This window comes from the organism of the source record quoted next, unplaced genomic scaffold (genome assembly GCF_019419815.1).
Source record: "Pyrus x bretschneideri cultivar Hongxiangsu unplaced genomic scaffold, Pyrus_bretschneideri_v1 Contig6, whole genome shotgun sequence".
In the NCBI taxonomy this organism is placed as follows: Eukaryota; Viridiplantae; Streptophyta; class Magnoliopsida; order Rosales; family Rosaceae; genus Pyrus; species Pyrus x bretschneideri.
The window spans coordinates 200,601-218,858 of record NW_025999798.1 but is presented as its reverse complement, the minus strand read 5'-3'; the positions used below and the strand labels follow the sequence as shown (position 1 = coordinate 218,858).

Below are 18,258 nucleotides of genomic sequence, written 5' to 3'. Positions count from 1 at the left end.
GTGTTTGTAGCCGTTCGATCAAATTTCAACAGCCCGGATCATTTGATACTGGGCCTTTGATGGAAGAGATCCGGACCGGATCTCTTCGCCTTCTCGATTGGTCATGGCTTAAATGACTAACAACATTAGGTAAAACGGAAGTTCAGTTTGTTTACTCATGCAGTGCTGCGAGTGCGTGCATAAGGGGGGTTTGTTCAACAAAAATTTTGGTAATTTTGGTGCTTGGCCATTCCGTCAATAGTTAACAGAGATTTTTATGGTTTAACGGCTTGCAGTAATTTGGTGTTTTGTAAATTGTGTTTTAATTTGGCAGTTAGATGGGAACTTGTTAATTGTTGTTAAATGTGCTTTAGTGGCACAAGAAGTTGTATTAGCATTGACGAATGAGTTGTGACTACCTAATATCTCATATGCGGAACGCCACTGTAATGATAAACCCTTGCCATATAAATTATTTTCTATTGTTAAAAGGATAGCCAGTGACACACAAAGCAAATATTGTAAGAAGTGTGCTGGTCGCCACTTAGTTAGTGAAAGGTTTTAGATTCGATTTTCGTCAAAGACGAATTTGAACCACATTATTGCTAACATATTGTGAGGCTAAACTTAGTCCCTCTCTTTAATTTAAATAAAGATAATATCATTTAAAAAAAAAATGTGCTGGTCGTATAAACAAACAAATAATGTAGGTACTTCCTTCAGTGTACGAGGGGCCATGCATATGCATGCATGGACAATTCAAAGACGATTTTCGTCTTCACGTGCCCACCGTCGATGCCCCACGATTTATAATTTTATAAGTAATAATTGTTGAATTTTAAGCTTGATTCGTGCTGCCAAATATTCTTAATTCTCTCTCATCGTTTTGTTTACCGGATAACTTTGACTATTACTTGATTTCTAATAAGACGATTTAGCATCCAAGGAAAGTGTTTAGACAAATTGTCCTTGTGCTTTGCAGTTGGCTCGCATACTGAGATTAACTGAGATAACCAAATTAACCATGCATCTGCACATATCAAATCCTTCTCTTCTTACAAAATAAAAATTAATCCCAGTATATATTTTAATTTTAATTTTATTTATCAACACTACATTTTTGACACCCGAACCCAGTTGTCAGTGTTTACTGCCATTGGGGATCTTATGAAATTTGAATATCGGCCAAACTAACATTCAACATTTCAAAAACCCTAGCTTGTTAGGGTTTTTCCATTCCAAAACAGGACTTAATTCGATAATAAAACCAAATTAAACTCATGGCATTATTCGATCTGTAGAAACAATGTCTGTGGTACCCATAAGCAAGATTCCAAGTAACTGCAGCCTGCAGCAAGTGATCCAAAGTTTCAAACCTGCTTCCTTTCGTTTTCTTTTGGTAAGTTTGGCTCACACTTTAAAGGCATACTGTCAAAAAACAAAATACATACATAATTAAAATATTAATTGGTTTTGTCAGTAAGATAACATTTTATGTGGCGCATATTCGTGGAGGGAGAGAAATCGGAAACACGTCCAGATTTCTATTTTTCAGTGACACTGTCACGGGGCTTTCTTATGAAATCAGACAAAATCTTACATGTTTTCGCATGATCATCTGCATCCGCAGCACGTACATATTCATATGTGTGTGTGTGTGTGTGTGAAAATATATGAATCAATTTCTACACAAGGGACCACCGTCACGTTTCTCTGCTTAATTTATAGATATATATTTTTTTTCTGAATCTCACGACTTGTATTACTGGTATGTAATTCTTAAGCAAGCAGTAAGGAGCTGGATTTTTTTTACTTGTAAGCGTATATTTAAGGACATTTGCTTGTTTCGATTAAATCATTTTGCAGATTGCAGTCACTATTTACGAATCGAGATATTCGAGGCAATAATTACTACTACACTCCATAAGAACAGCAAATATTGCTATACATGATCGGTTGGTTTTACTTTTCCGTCCGTGGGGTTTCTTGCAAGAACACCATTAGAAGGAAATCTTTATTGAATCCATGTGGTAGATAATGACATAAATGAGAGTTTATACGAAATTGTACTTTATTTTTTATTATATTATTCTACAACATATTTATCTACCAAGCCACAATTTGTTGACTTAAAAGCTTAGTTATACCAAAAAAAAAAAAAAAAAAAATCCCATTGTGAGAGCTCAACTCGAGTTTCACTTTTAACTTCATGAAACTCAAATTTTATTGCCTCTTACTTTGCTATTTACTGTAAAAGTCCACTAATAAATTCTTTAAAATTGTTTACCTGGAACAAATAAAACGCATTATTGCCGAGATTTTGATAACCCTACTTATAAGTTACCAGCCACGGATTTAGACCTGGTTTGGTACTGAGGTGATTCTGAAAAAAGCTGCTATCAAAAAAAGCTGGGAGCTGTTTTTGTGTTTGGTAAACACTCAGCTTCAGCTTTTTTTCACAGTTTTGGATGAAAAAAAGCCAAAAACAAGAAGCTGCAAAACCTAGCTTTGAAAAACCAGCTTTTTTTCACATCTGTTTTACATAAAAGTTTACCAAACACTCTAATACTGCTTTTTTTTTTTCAAAAGCACTTTTACAAAAAAGTTTACCAAACACTCTGCTGCTTTATTTCACAGCTGCTTTTTCTCACAGCACAGCAGAAGCAGCTTTTTTTCAAAGCACAGCAATACCAAACCAGCCCTTAATCAGGAGACTGAGGACGAACAAGTTCACAGATGGACACGTGGGAGAAAAGATCTTGAAGGAAACAGCGCGAATCACGGTTTCGACTCCGTCACTTGCTTCCCCTAAGTTTCGCCGCACCCCTTTTAAGATACTCATCTCTCTTCCCCTACCCTGTTTCATCACCAACGATTATGATTGCCCTGTTTTTGTTATAACATTCTGATGAGTTCTGCCCGCTGCTACCGCTAATAAGTCTCTTTGCTCAGTACATCTCATTTGATCTTTGGACTTCCTTTTTTTTTTTTTTTTTTTTTTAGATCCGAAAAGAATCTGTAAAGACCTTAACGAACGGACTTAAGTCACTTAAAATAACGTAACATCTACTGTTAATTGACGTATAATAGGAGGATTCATGCAGGTCCACAACAAGTGAAGTAGTCGAACGGCACGATTGAAGGTGGTCAAGGAAGTAGGGACCACACACCATGATCAATCACATGGTGAAGATGGTCTCATCTTCATCCACCTTACCTGTATCCAATCACTCTCTCTCTCTCGCTCTGTTTCTCTCGAGTGTTGAGTCTTCATCCCCTTTCTATATTAGACCGCGACGAGTCCCAACAGTTTCTCACTCGTCACTCGGTACTCTCTCACTCCTCCTTCAGTGGCAGGAGAGTAATTAAGAAGCTATGTCCTCCTCCTCCTCCTCCTCCCAATGTCTCTCTTCTCTTCTTCTAGTGCTGTTAATCCTCTGTTTCTCTGGTGTGAGCTCAGCTGACACCGTTAACCCCACCATCAAGGGCAAAGGCTACCGTCTCATCTCCATCGAAGAAACCCCTGACGGCGGCCTTCTGGGTCTCCTCCAGCTCAAACAGAAGTCTATAACCTACGGCCCTGATATCCCCCTCCTGCAGCTCTATGTCAAGTACGTGTTCCCTATCACACACATTACACTCTAAAGTCATGCTTGAAATTGCTTCTGTAAATACTAAAAGCACTTGCTGACGATTAAAAATAATTTTTACTACGTTTGTTATAGTATCTGAAGAAGCATTTTCCCGAGCAGGAAGAAGAACTTTCTAACTGCAGTTCCAGAAAGAACTTGAATCTTTCTAAAAGAAGCAATTTTGTTAAAAGCGCTTTTAAAAAAAGTGCTTCTTTCAGTCTCAATCAGAGGCCTAAATGCAGCTCACCTACTTTACCTATTTGATTAAATTTGTGATTTTTACAGGCACGAGACGCAGGACCGGTTGAGAGTCCACATAACAGACGCTCAGAAGCAGAGGTGGGAGGTTCCCTACAACCTCCTCCCCAGGGAGCAGCCGCCATCTCTGAAACAAACCATTACGCCGTCAGGGAAGACGAAGAACCCCATCGAAGTCTCAGAGTACTCCGGCTCTGAGCTCATTCTCAGCTACATCTCCGACCCATTTGGGTTCGCCGTCAAGAGGAAGTCCGACGGGCAGGTCCTCTTCAATTCAAGCTCCGAATCCAAAGACCCATATGGCGAACTGGTGTTTAAGGACCAGTACCTGGAGATATCCACCCGACTGCCGAAGGACGCCTCCCTGTACGGCCTCGGAGAGAACTCTCAGCCGCACGGGATCAAGCTCTACCCGAACGATCCATACACCCTCTTCACCACCGACGTTTCGGCGATCAATCTCAACACTGATTTGTACGGGTCCCACCCGGTTTACATGGATCTCCGGAATGTGGGCAGCGAGGCTTACGCACACTCTGTTCTGCTGCTCAACAGCAATGGCATGGATGTGTTTTACAGAGGGACTTCTCTTACCTACAAGGTCATTGGGGGTGTTTTCGACTTTTATTTCTTTGCCGGGCCGACGCCGTTGGGCGTTGTCGACCAGTACACGGCGTTCATCGGCAGACCTGCCCCGATGCCCTACTGGTCTCTTGGTATGTTCTACTTTCTACCCTCTGCTTTGCTTTCTCATCAACGTACTCAGTTATTCTTACTTCTGGCTTTAGATTAAAAGTTTTGGATGTGTATATTTTTTAGTTTTTATATAAGCGATTTACATTTATTTTTACTTTTTATCGAACGATATTATCTTCGCGAAGAAGTTGGCGATATCCTATATTAATAGCACGACGCTTTAGCTAACTTACCCAACCCAGATTAGCGGATCTGTATTTGTTTAGAAAAGAAAGGTTTTTGTTAGCGTCCCAAATCCCAAATCTTTTGTGAATGTTTTTGTTCTATTTTGTTTTGATTTTGTGAATGATTTTTATTGTCGTTTTAGTATATAATATGGTTTGGTTAGTTCAACCAAGAAAAAGGAATGTGGATGTTGTTTGTTCCACAAACTTTGTTGTGTCTTGTGGGAGACCAATATACTAATGTAAACAATATAACAATTAGGAATGAGTTAGATTTTTAAGGAACTAAACTATGACTAGTTGAGCATTATTATAGTATGTGGGAAAATTGCTGGTTGGTGGGTTGGTCGGGTCCCTCTTTTGTTTTCATCTTTTTGTGCATTTCTTTCCTTACACAACTCTCGCCGCGGAAACAATTTTTCCACGTTAAAGATATGATCTTTACATAAAGTTGGAGGCTCTAAGATTCATCTCACTAAACCAGTCAAAGATTTCTGCTTTTTCTGCCATTTTTTCCAAGCCTTTGCACTTTTCCACATCACAGATTGCGATATCGTTGCTTAATCCTGGAAAAATGTCGTGTCCTTACAAATATTATCTCCTCTGTGTGAGGTGGAGTTTGAATTCCCGTTTCCAAACTATATTGCAATCTGTGATGTATTTCTGCATATCTCACTGCCATGTCTTAGGAGAGTGAGACCATGTTTAGTTGTAAGGCATTCTGCCTCGTGTTAATGTTTCCCGTCTTACATTATAGCTATTGTCGTTTCGTGGGGAATGCGAGTTTGTAATTGTGGTGCCTTTTACCTGTTTTAGCTCACAAGCCATTCCCTGACATTGCCTCAGACCTAACGTGTGGTTTAGACTCTAGAAGTTTTTGGATCGTTCCTCCGTTCGGGGACCATTACTTGTGGTCGATTTGAAGTTTTAAGAGATACTGTACTATTGAGTTACTGATACTAGTACATTAGCTGTTGTCTGGTTGGTGGGAGAACAATTGTTACTGATACTATTGCAGCAGTGCCTTTTGTAATGCTTTCTTTGCCTCAGATCTCACTTGTGAGTTGGATGCTTGTTTCTATGTGGTACTGTTTTGGGCGTTCATGTAGTTCTACGGTTTTAAGGAAAAATGTTTATTGAGTGATGGTAAGTTGGCATTGATGCATTTGGGGTGCTGCAGCTAAATCAACGGTTATCGATTGAATATGACAAATAGAACCAAAAAAAAAAAGTGCAACTTAAGTAAGCGAGAGAATTTTAAAGTGAATGGAACTTGATCCACTAGACGTTGCTAATGTCTCGTTATAAGGTTTATATCAACGTTGTGTTCATTAAGTTTCTAATTTAGGACTCCACCAAAGCAGATGAAATATTTTTCCTAACGGTATGTCATCATGCTTTTACAGGATTCCACCAATGCAGATGGGGCTACCACAACTTATCAGTAGTTGAAGACGTTGTTGCGAACTACAAAAAGGCTGAAATCCCGCTAGATGTCATTTGGAATGACGATGATCACATGGACGGACACAAAGACTTCACCCTCAACCCCAAAAACTACCCTCGTCCAAAGCTCTTGGCATTCCTAGACAAAATACATAAGATAGGCATGAAGTACATTGTCATTATCGATCCTGGAATTGGTGTTAATACCAGTTACGGTGTGTACCAAAGAGGTTTAGCGAATGATGTTTTCATTAAATATGAGGGTGAACCCTACTTGGCCCAAGTTTGGCCAGGGGCTGTAAACTTTCCCGACTTCCTCAACCCCAAAACTGTTTCATGGTGGGGTGATGAGATCCGCCGCTTTCATGAACTTGTCCCTGTTGATGGCTTATGGATTGACATGAACGAAGCTTCAAATTTCTGTTCTGGGAAGTGCAAAATTCCAAACAAGCAGTGTCCGACGGGTACGGGACCTGGCTGGGTATGTTGCTTGGATTGCAAAAACATTACAAAGACGAGATGGGATGATCCACCTTACAAGATCAACGCTTCAGGGTTGCAGGTCCCCATTGGATACAAAACCATAGCCACTAGTGCATCTCATTACAATGGTGTTTTGGAGTACGATGCTCACAGTCTCTATGGCTTTTCCCAGTCCATTGCAACTCACAAAGCTCTTCAAGGGCTTGAGGGCAAGAGACCGTTTATATTAACCCGATCCACATATGTTGGTTCAGGCAGGTATGCTGCACATTGGACAGGTGATAACAAGGGGACTTGGGAGGATTTGAAGATATCAATCACTACTGTGCTCAATTTTGGAATATTTGGAGTGCCGATGGTTGGTGCAGACATATGCGGGTTCTATCCAGCACCTACTGAAGAGCTTTGCAACCGTTGGATTGAAGTAGGCGCTTTCTATCCCTTTTCAAGGGATCATGCGAACTTCTATTCCCCGAGACAAGAGCTTTATCAATGGGAGTCTGTAGCTGAGTCTGCTCGAAATGCACTAGGTATGAGGTATAAACTCCTCCCTTATCTGTACACATTAAGCTACGAAGCACACATCAGCGGAGCCCCAATTGCCAGGCCACTTTTCTTCTCATTCCCAACATACACTGAAACGTATGGATTGAGTACTCAATTCTTGTTGGGGAGCAGCGTTATGATTTCACCAGTGCTTGAACAGGGAAAATCAAACGTTAAAGCATTATTTCCCCCAGGAACCTGGTACAGTTTATTTGATATGACGCAGGCCATTAGCTCAACGAAGGGGAAGTATGTTACACTTGATGCGCCTTTGCATGTTGTTAATGTGCATCTGTATCAGAATACCATTCTACCAATGCAGCAGGGTGGACTGATCTCTAAAGCAGCAAGAACAACCCCTTTTAGCCTTGTTGTCGCGTTCCCAGCTGGGGCAAGCAATGCAACAGCCAAGGGGAACCTGTTCCTTGACAACGATGAGCTTCCCGAGATGAATCTTGGAAACGGTTACTCCACATATGTTGATTTCTATGCAACTGTAAGCGAAGGAAATGTGAAAGTGTGGTCAGAAGTTCAGGAGGGTAAGTTTGCTTTAAGTAAAGGCTGGATTGTTGGGAAGGTGAGTGTGTTAGGACTGGATGGAAGCGGAGCAACATCTTCTCTGGAGGTTGATGGAAAGCAAGCGACAAGCGTTTCAAACGTAGAGTTGATTGCTTCAGAACAGGCATATCTCAATGAGATAGAAGACGGAGAGCAGACCAAGAGCGTAATGGTGGAGGTTAACGGTCTGTCCCTTCCTGTTGGCAAGAACTTTGCCATGTCCTGGAAAATGGGGATCAAGGCTTGACGTGCTAGACGATATGTGCCCTTTATTTTGAGCTAGCTAGTTTCGGTCCTCTAATTTACTTGTTCTGCAGCCATTCGGGCGGAAATAGTTGATGTCTTTAGAGTTATTATCACGGTTGTTGATGGCGGGGAGAGGAGTTAAGGATATCCTCATCCTTCTCCACGTAAACAAAGCAAAAAATGGTGAGGTTTATTGTTTGCTTAGAGGCTCTTCCATTGTTGCTTAAGCTTGTACGAAATAAAGCAAAATTTTAAGTCTTGTTCTCTTATCTGTGTTGCTGCCTTACTGCATCAATCCTTTCATGGGATTTTGGACCGGTTACCATCCCAAGCTCTGGTTATGTTCGCATCGGGTGGCAATGAGTCGAGTTCTGGTTTATTTATATACATCCGTATCACATTCATCCCAATTCACGAGTTCATTGACGGACTATTCGTCTGAAAAATGAAAATGGTTTGTATATTGATCATTATAATCTCAGTTGAGTGTTAATCGTGTTTAATTACGCACATCAAGTTTTATATTCATGCAAACTCCGCCAAATGTTACGTGTTATGTCGAAAAATTGTCACGGCTTGAACAACCATGTTTCTCTCAAAGATCTGAACCATGGAAGGTCGGCATATATGCGGTAATTAGTCTGCTATTCAATTCAAAATGATCAGTTATCTTTAATCTCTGAATCAAAGACCCTGCTGCCCATTCACCCCAAAAAAAGAGACCCTGCTGCCTAAAGTCAGGGACGTCATATGGCATATGCTTCTTGTAACCAAAATTTTCAGGTGCATTTCTTTTCCTTACACAAGCAATGGTGTTATACTAATTTAAATTGCGGGTAAAGAAGTTAGGTGTTAAAATCACGTGCACAAAGGAGAATATGGTAAAAAAATTCTATGCAACATGATTATGCTAATATCTGCAAAACTTATCTTCTTCGAAAGAAGATATCAGTTTAAAAAAAAAGTTAAAAGTAATTAGATTTTGCAACCTTACCAGTATTTTATCAAGATGTTCGTCCAACAAGTATCAAATGTCACCACAGATTTTGAAGACTTGAGTAGGCATTAATTTTGGTTGCTAAGTCAAGTTTGGTATAAATCATTTTCTTTTAATTTATTAATATAATAGTAAAAATAAAAATAAAAATTGATAGTCAAGTCGAAGTCCACTGTTGCAATTATTAAGAGTTTATCTACTTCCGAACGACTCCAAAGTCTCCATCCCATCAAAATTTAAACTTGTCCCCTCGTACTAAATTCGTATTCGCGTTTAAATGTGCGTTTTTTGTTGTGTAATTTAATGTTAAATTTACTTACTTTATAGCATGTGCATATATTTTAAGCCCATGACTTATGAAAAAATATTGTTCGACACGTACATCGAGCCGAGCTGAAGACGCTTGACCTAATAAAAAAAATTAAAACACAAGATAGACATATAGACTTTCATATGATAGGTTTGTCGTCATAATTTTAAAAATTTCTGCCTAGCATCTGTTTAGCCGGCCTAAACACCTGTTTAGTCTATCTAGACACCTATTTGTGTGGCAAGTCTCATTTAGATAGAAATCGATAACTTTGATTTTGAATTTTATTTTTGTTCAATTAATTGAAATAGACTTGTTGAATATTTGTATAAACATTCATTACATGCTTGTTCCCATATTTTCAATATGTTATGATACTTTAATTTATATGTCATTTTATTTTGTAATTTATATATCCCAATACAATTTGTCTGTTTGAAAGTATAAATAGGCACTTATTTATACGATATATAATAAATTTATTTAAATCTGCCTGCTCCGTCTAGGCCTCAATCCACCGCTCAACTAGCGTCTAACAACTTTTAAAACCTTATTTATCGTGCAGGTTAACATGTGAATTAGTTACGTTGCGCAATGATGTTGCTGTAACAATGCACTTATCTAGAAACAAAAAGAAAAACATAGCATAATGCTATTCACATATCCTTATTAATTTTTTTCAATTTATTCGATTTAACTACCAAAAAATTAAAAATTTGTGTTAAAAATAAAAATGAGTTGGTTAATAGCATTACTGGTACGTATCAATTTCTAATTTGTCTTATCAGGAGAGTAGCTGAGTGGAGCGTACTTTTCAATCCCAAATAACCAAAGCCCCAGATAGTGACCAGCAACCTAGAAATAAATAATTTTACATATATAGCACAAGTATTTACGTCTATTTAAGAAACATACCAAATTATCCAAATTTCAGGCCAAAAACAAAATATTGCAAATAGGGACCTACACGAAAAGGTGGGCGACGCGCGGGCTTTCCTGGAAGTTGCGGGACGACCCAAGCGCGCGAAGACACTTGTTTCCGCGCAGTACACGTGGCAGCATCTGGTTCGGGGCAGACCTGCAAAATGGGTGTTCTGGCGGGAAAAAGAGGCATTGTGGGCACCTTTGGCGGGAAATGGAGGCGAACCGGACTTCGGTCCACTCATTGCTAGTTGCGTAGCCCACTTGGCCATCTCCGACATCTACTTTTGGTCAACTTGCATGAGTCATTTCCATGGATATTTACATCATGATGAACATCACCATACATGCCATGCCATCATGTCCATGCATTGCACTTTATACACGTTACGTGATACTTCCCCTTTGATAGTGAATATTGGATGAGGATCATTTTCGGTTTTGGGAATTCCAGGAATCATTGTATCGTGTTCTTTATGCATCGTACAGTTAATTTTATTAGATATTATTTATATTTAATTTTGAATGATAAAATTTAAAATAATTTTTGATAACATAATATACGATAAATGATTACGATGTGAGAATACTTAAAATTCTTATAATTTGGATCTGGATGAGATCTAAATCAGTGAATATTACTTAGAATTAGGGAGACTTCCATTAAGTCGGAAGACTAACTCAAATTTATTAAAGACACGCAAAATTTTAGACTTTTTGATGTGAGACATAGAAATTGCGACAAGGAGGTAGAAAGGCCAGGTAGAGGAAAATTTAAGAAGATTTGAAAACATATTTTATGAAATGATATAAAATATTTGGAGTTACAGAAAGATATGGCATTTAAAACAAAGTAGCGTTATATGATTTATACATCTTATCACATTTAGTGTAATAAGTTTTGTTATTGTTTTGATATGAGACGTACTCACATTATTCACATGTCATTGTGTTTTTTTTTCTTTTTCACCAGAGCACTGTTAGAGATATCAAATTTTTAAGAGTAATGCTAAAAAGATTAAATTTTGTAAACTAAATAACATGAAAGTTAATGATTGGATTATTACTGAAGTGTTAGTTAACATGCTTATTTCTTGACACGTAATTTAGTTAACAAATTTAGTTTATGTAGCATTACTTAAATTTTATACCATTTTCATAACAAATGACATAATTGTTGATAATTGAGGTATTATTTAAATATTAATTAACGTATTTATTTCCTATTAACCACACATAATTTTGTTTAAATGAAACAAATAACTAAAACCCAAGCATCTGGCTAAATGTGATAGAGGAAGTGAATTATTTGAGCTAATCAGACATCAAATTAGTCGTAATCATGTATGTTAACTAGGCTTAAGTGGAGTATTGGTCATAGAGCGTTTAGTGTAATAGACTGTCACCTACCAGTGCCAAAAGTCCATGGTTGCTTGGAGAGTGGGACATAAATAGTACATGCGCCATTTTTTTCTTGAGCAGACATGCTACGGACCGTCGGATCAACTTTTGCTCCTCCAGAAAATGGACGTCCAAATTGTCACGTGCTGTGTGTGCGCTCTTCGCTGGGACCCATGGATTGTAGAAACGAGGGGTAGTATTTGTGCTTTAAGTTTTTACGGATGGGACGTTTAAATTGGCGTGTTCCTTGGGGCATAAGTTTCTCCGTCATCACAACTTAGTTGACCGATAATTATTTGACCAAGAAAATATGTTAACTAATTAACTTCAAATTAATAACAGGTTAGTTTCCTTATTAATCATTAAAACCCTTTAAAATTCTAACTAAGTACTCTGCACCCAGTTTTATTTCTTACATGGTAACTTAATTTTCCACAATGAGATCGGATGAACTTAAAAAAATCGAGGATGAAAAAATAACAAGAGTGTGTGAAAGATAAAAATAAGCTTAAAATTTGACCTCGAAAATTCTAATTAAGTACTCTGCACCCTGTTTTTATTTTTTGTCAAATCGATTCACTCATAAAAAAAATTTGGCCTCCAAAATTAATAAAAAGGATTTGTAGAACTTACTATATGAATATTGATTCACAAGGGAAGGGTCCAAACAAATCTTTTTTTGTGAATTCAGAATTATCATGGTCTAGATTTTCTTCCAATCGAATCCAAACTTTTTGTGTACTATCTGACATCTTATATTTGACATAATTTCCATACTAATACCTTAAATTAGAGAGTTCATAAAGATTATAACATTAAAATAGTTCCTTATATTTTTCATATGACAAATATTAATTCCTATTTTGGCACCTAAATACCAAACGGCTAACTTACCTAAATAACCGCTCTACAACACAAGAAATACGCTTTTGCCGACTCGCGGCGCTGCGTTTGCCCCTAAAATAAACCCACACAGTCCACCACGCTCCGTGCGAAGCGCGTGCCTGGAAATTCTCTCAAGAACCGAGCCAATTCACTGCGTGGACTGGCTCTCCCACCTAACCCCGCTCAGATAGGCCATCCAGAGCCGTACGATTGTACAGTGTGGAACACAGCTGGCGAGCGGGAGTATGACGGAGGACTCGGGGGTGATATGCATGAACCTGGGATGGGAGGGTCATGCATCATGTATGGTGATGGGTCCTCAACCACAACATTTTTTAATTAAATGGTATTTATTAATGGATATGGATCGGTCATAATTCATCAAATCACATCATCCGGATTATTGAAATTTAATCTAACGATTATAAATAGTAATTCATTTTAAAAATTATAACAATTTTAATCGTTGAATTAAATTTTAATAATCCGAATGATGTGATTTAGTGGATTATGATCACTGGGTCTGGAGAGGATACATGTCCTTTATTAATTTCCAAAATTGGTTTTTTTTTTCTTTGACATATTATAAATTTATTTTCCCACGCTCGCCATCTCTGTTTTTAAATGAATTTTTTAACCGCAGAGAGAAAAAGCAGCATGGCGAGAGTGTGAGAGAGAAGCATAGAGAAAAAGCCAACACTGAATCTGAAAGGCAGGCAGAGAGACGTGAGGAGGAATAGAATATTGAGGAGCGAGAAAGCAACACAAGGGTATCTTCAAATTGTTGAATATTTAATTTAATTTTTGTTTCTGGGATTTTTCGATAATTTAATTTTATAGAGATTTGGGTTGTCAAATCTTTAATTGAAGGTCATTTTTTTTGTTTTAATTTTAATTTTATTTTTTATGTTTCTGTAGAAATCGATGAAAACAATTTGACCACACTCTCTGATCCCTGTCTCGTTAAATCGTGGCCATAGATTCGTAATCCTCTCTAACTTTTTTGACCACCAAAGCGTCTGAAGCTTTTGGGGTTTTGCAGCGACTATATCTTGCTATCACTCTATTCCTTATAGTCTGCCTTTTCTGCGTTTGCTCTCTCTCCAGCATTTCACAGAGATTTTTACAGAGGGTTTTGGATACGGGTTTTCTCTGAGGAACGGAGGAGAGTGAAGGAGGCTGTGTGGAGAGTTTTTATGTCGGCTAGCTTTGATTTGGTGGTGATTGGGGCTCCGTCGAAGCTCTGGATTCTAACTGCTGCTTGCCCTGCCGTCTGCTTTATGCTTCTCTGCTTTTTCCGGCAGAGATTCAACCCGGTGATTCGACCCGTTTCGATGAGTTTGAGACCAAAAAGGTATGTGGGTTTTGGATAATCTCTCTAAATCTTTGTTAAACCCTTGTGGGTTTTTCGTTTCTGGGTTGATTTTTTATTTTGTATTTTTCAAAATCTTACTAGTTCTTGTTTCGTAATTTGCAGGACTTGTTCTGGATCGCAATATTTTGGGGCTTTTCATATAAAACGATTTTCTTCCCTCTTCTTATTCCTGAGAGGGGATCTAACTTGATACCACTCACATCTCAAAATCAAATCTCAATTTTTTTTTTTTGGGTATTTTTGAGGGGTTTAGAAGATTTTAGCCATTTTCTGAAACTAATTTTTGAAAATGGCTGTGCCTCGGAAACAGTCGCTGAATCAGCGAGACAGAATGAAAAAGTCCAATCCTGCTCACCAGTCCAAGATTATGAGGAAAGTTCGCATTATCTGTTACGATCCCGACGCCACTGATGACTCATCTTCAAGCGAGGACGAAGGAGGAAGAGAGAGAAGATTTGCCAAAAACCCAAAACGCTTCGTTCGTGAAGTTACTTTCTGCCCATCCGCGCACCCGAAGCCAGGCACCGCCGAGCCAGAGAGCTCGAGTCAAGACAGCAATGGAGTCAGAACCCCAAAACCCAGCAAGAAGGCGCTTTTCGCCAAGTCCCATCGGCAGTCCTCTTCTCCTTACAGAGGCGTGAGGCAGCGCAAATGGGGGAAATGGGCTGCTGAGATTCGTGATCCTTTCAAAGGGGTTCGTCTCTGGCTTGGTACTTTCAATACCGCGGAGGACGCCTCAAAGGCCTATGAGGCCAAGCGGCTCGAATTTGAAGAAATGTTGGCAGCAGCTACCTCAGCTTCAGCTGTCGTTTCCAACAAGAATTCCTACAACAACGTCGAACCTGTTTCATCTGAGGATTCCGACTCTGTCGTTTCTCAGAGGTCTCCTTCTTGTGTGCTTGATTTGGAGACATCTGCTTCCAATAACATTCAGAATGGTGCTGATTTGGAGAAGGAGACTGCCGATGAGTCGACAAATCTTGAAGAGCTGCAAATACCCGATTTGGGTTTTCTTGATGAGACATTGGACCCTCTTCATTTTGATCAAGAGCTAAACTTGGGACCGGAGCTCGATTCGCTTTGCCTGGAGGATTTTGGGCAGTTCTTCGACAATTACAGCAGCATTGAGGATATACAGATTCCCGGGTTCGAAAGCGATGAGCCGAGCAGTCTACCCGACTGTGACTTTGAGGATCTTGGCAAGGATGACATTGCTTACTGGTTGGATGAACCCCTCAACATAGTATGCCAATAAATTTTGCAGCTAGGAAAGTTATCTTAAGTTAAATCTCTGTTTATGGTTTTGCAGCAATTAGGCGTAATATCATAAATCTCTGTTTATGGTTTTGCAGCAATTAGGCGTAATATCATGAACTCTCAAGTAACACATAGGAGTTCTCGAGTGAGAGTGGTAATTATGTGAGTTCAATTACTTTCTTTGTTTAAAGAGAGATTAAGACGGTGATTAGCGGCATAAGCGCTGTAGTGTTAAGTGTGAGTCCTTGGGTTTTCTTGTGCTATCAGAGCCGTCCAAAGGGTTCGCTCGATCTGATTTGTTGTCGCAGAAGGGTTTAACGTTATCATCTCTCTGTCATCTCCGTGATGTAGTGATCTACTATGAAGTTTCTGCAATGAATTTTACTTTACCGAATCTCTCCTTATTTAGTCTAATTACTTTACCTAATTTCCGCGAAGAATTTAAAATGCTTAGTGGATTTGTGAAGTTTCATTTGTATTCTCATTTATGGTTTCTGCTTGGAGTTGTTCATGGAGCTTTATGAGTGGATTGCAATACTTTAAAGGAGCACAAAGCCCGTGCCTCTCTTTATTCTCAGGTCTTTTCAGTAGTTATGACAAGTTATTTGATATCAAGGTAGGTGGTGACCCTTATTTTACGTAGGTACTACTTTACCTCCCTTTAATGCAGACCAAGGTGACGGTGTTCCAAATCTAACACGCATTATCAATGTGCGTTTTAATTTTTCGAATGGAATGGCATTGGATGATTGGTTTTCACCATCTTGAAATGTTAGCATTGAGTGGGATAATTGATCGGAACGTTTCATATCAAGGAATGTTACCATTATGTTTTGGATCAGTGATACAATTTTACAATGTCAATTTTTCTCGGCAATTATTAGCTGTAATATATTGGAACGAAACGTCACGGCTGCGGTACGAGAGTCTCTTTTCTTCGTTGTGGTGAAAACGGAATGAGGATTCTATTTGTGCGGATTTTAGAGATATTCAAATTATATCCGTTTATCGTATATCGTGTAATTAAAAATTATTTTATTTTAAATTATATATAAATAATATTTGATGAAAACTGTCTGCATAATATCTAATGAACATACATGATTTGAGGATCCTATTGATCCTATGTGAGAATCCGGAGATAATCCTGGGTGAAAAACGTACTGAAGGTTGTAGCAGAAGTGGTGGGCCTGGGTTGGATTTCTTTTGCCAAACAAAGCATATCTTGAACCAGAGGCAGTAAAAAGATCAGGCTATCCTTGCAGGTCCCTTTGAGCTAGCTGTACTCCAATTGCTCTCCCCAGCCACATTCGGTCCTCATTTACCAAACCAATGGGTGTTTGCTGACACAGCTTCAATGCGTCTGCTTACTTAGCACGTGTCCTAATGAAGATCCATTAACATCACGTGCCACTGCTTTTTCTACTGATTATTTAAAGAAAAATTAAAGAAAAGAATTTGAAAATTTTAAGTTTTAACGATAAAGACAAAACAAATAATAAAATGAATAATACCATGTTTGACTTTTTAGTGTAAAAATATGATTTTTCTTTTAAAGTGAACAGTATTACGGACTTTTTGTTAAAACTCTCTTATTTCAATTAGAGGAATGATATTTTACTGTTACTTGTAAGTAAATATGTCAAAACTTTATATATATTTTTGAAATAATCAATTAGTGGATTTGTTCGACAATTTATATTTTTAGAGGTAAAAAAGACTCATAAAAACATATTTGTCAAGAGATGATTTTTTTACTAAAGACTTGTTTTAGGCAAGTAAATATATCTCATTACATATATATATATTTTAAAAAGAATCAATTAACGTATTTGTTATGATAGTTCTTACTTTTAAAGGTCAGAAAGAATCACAGAAACATTTCAGTCACTCTCCGTCCACTCATGTGTGATTCACATTCGTTGGAATTGAATTTGGTACTTGCCCTATCCTAACGCATAAAATACGAAGTCCAAAATTCATCTCCAACCACATATGGTCATCACTATACTTCAAGTAAACGTATTATTGGTAGTCTATGTCATCAGTGGGTCGATCAAATTCTATATGTTGTAATTGTCTTTTCCGGTTGTTAATTTTGCCAAACTTAAGAGGATTAAACAAGTCAAAATCATACACAAGTGGACTTTACATTTGACAAATCAAGAGAGAGAGAGAGAGAGCCAATTATTGGCACATTAGAAGCCGCCATAAAGTTATATGTTTGGATCGAGTCACTGTCCACAACTAATGCGTTATGAGTCACTCTTTTTTGGTCGAAAATAAAGCTTCATTAATGAAAAAAAAAATACAATCAGTGCAAGACAGGCCTAAATCTAACCAAAACATAAAAATATAAAACCCTACATAAGAAAAGTAAGACATAAAATAAAAACAGGCCCCAACAAAGGAAGAGCAACAACCCAATACATAACGGGAAGCCCACATACACTCATGCCTGTAGGCAAAGTAAGAAAAGACAATAGCAAAATCCTAATCTCCATTAGCACAATAGCAGCCACTGCAACAGCCGCCAACATCGCCCCAAACAGAAGAAAGGACACTAATCAAAAGCTAGATTTAAGAAGGGGATTAAACCGAAGATAGCCAATTATTGGCACACTAGAAGCCGCTGGAATCAGTCGCTGTCCTCAACCAATGCGTTATGAGTCACAAAGATTAAATTTTGTCCCCAACTCATTAAGCTTAATTACGACATTAAACCTAATTAAACGGGGATGATTGTTGGGTTGCCTTTGTCATATCAGTTTTGTTTAACAAAAGAAGAGCAATCGTTTCCAATTCATAAGTGAACCTCCCCTATGTTCTGAATCAAGTCTCAAGGTGCTTATCATGTAGCTGCATAATTGTGCCACCAACGTTACGTATTGGTAGTTGCAACTTATGTGCAAAAAGAACGAAAACACTGTTGTGCTTACTGTGAGCTCCAGAAGCTTAAATACGTTTTTAATTATTGAAAAGATAGTTGATGAGATTTTGTAATTTAGAATTTTAGATGGTAATCTATGTAAATAAAAAAATTG

General features: G+C 38.2%; 2 protein-coding genes across 5 annotated transcripts; both read left to right on the top strand.

The window, feature by feature from the left end:
• Positions 1-3,318: 3,318 nt before the first annotated feature.
• On the top strand, positions 3,319-8,337 carry LOC103947147 (alpha-xylosidase 1). The gene is made up of 3 exons (XM_009358002.3): positions 3,319-3,590; positions 3,897-4,585; positions 6,196-8,337. The coding sequence occupies exons 1-3, from the start codon at positions 3,355-3,357 to the stop codon at positions 8,067-8,069; spliced, it is 2,799 nt and encodes a 932-aa protein (XP_009356277.1). The 5' UTR covers positions 3,319-3,354; the 3' UTR covers positions 8,070-8,337.
• A 4,857-nt stretch (positions 8,338-13,194) lies between these two features.
• Positions 13,195-15,608, top strand: LOC103947143 (ethylene-responsive transcription factor ERF118). 4 transcript variants are annotated; one of them, XR_007253647.1, is made up of 5 exons: positions 13,195-13,352; positions 13,501-13,566; positions 13,690-13,936; positions 14,060-15,273; positions 15,317-15,608. XR_007253647.1 is itself a non-coding variant. In XM_048571915.1 (3 exons), exon 3 carries the CDS (start codon positions 14,247-14,249, stop codon positions 15,210-15,212), a length of 966 nt encoding a protein of 321 aa, XP_048427872.1. In that variant the 5' UTR covers positions 13,195-13,352; positions 13,501-13,936; positions 14,060-14,246; the 3' UTR covers positions 15,213-15,608. The 4 variants fall into 4 exon arrangements, 1 of the variants encoding a protein (XP_048427872.1); XR_007253648.1 differs by lacking the exon at positions 13,501-13,566 and having other exon boundaries at positions 13,200-13,352; XM_048571915.1 differs by having other exon boundaries at positions 13,501-13,936; positions 14,060-15,608.
• Positions 15,609-18,258: the final 2,650 nt, after the last annotated feature.

Bases quoted from the DNA above. Each gene is read 5' to 3' on its own strand.
- LOC103947147 (XM_009358002.3), top strand. From the start codon at position 3,355: ATGTCCTCCTCCTCCTCCTCCTCCCAATGTCTCTCTTCTCTTCTTCTA. The intron at 3,591-3,896 runs GTACGTGTTCCC...TGATTTTTACAG, and splicing joins CTCCTGCAGCTCTATGTCAA to GCACGAGACGCAGGACCGGT. The intron at 4,586-6,195 runs GTATGTTCTACT...ATGCTTTTACAG, and splicing joins GATGCCCTACTGGTCTCTTG to GATTCCACCAATGCAGATGG.
- LOC103947143 (XM_048571915.1), top strand. From the start codon at position 14,247: ATGGCTGTGCCTCGGAAACAGTCGCTGAATCAGCGAGACAGAATGAAA.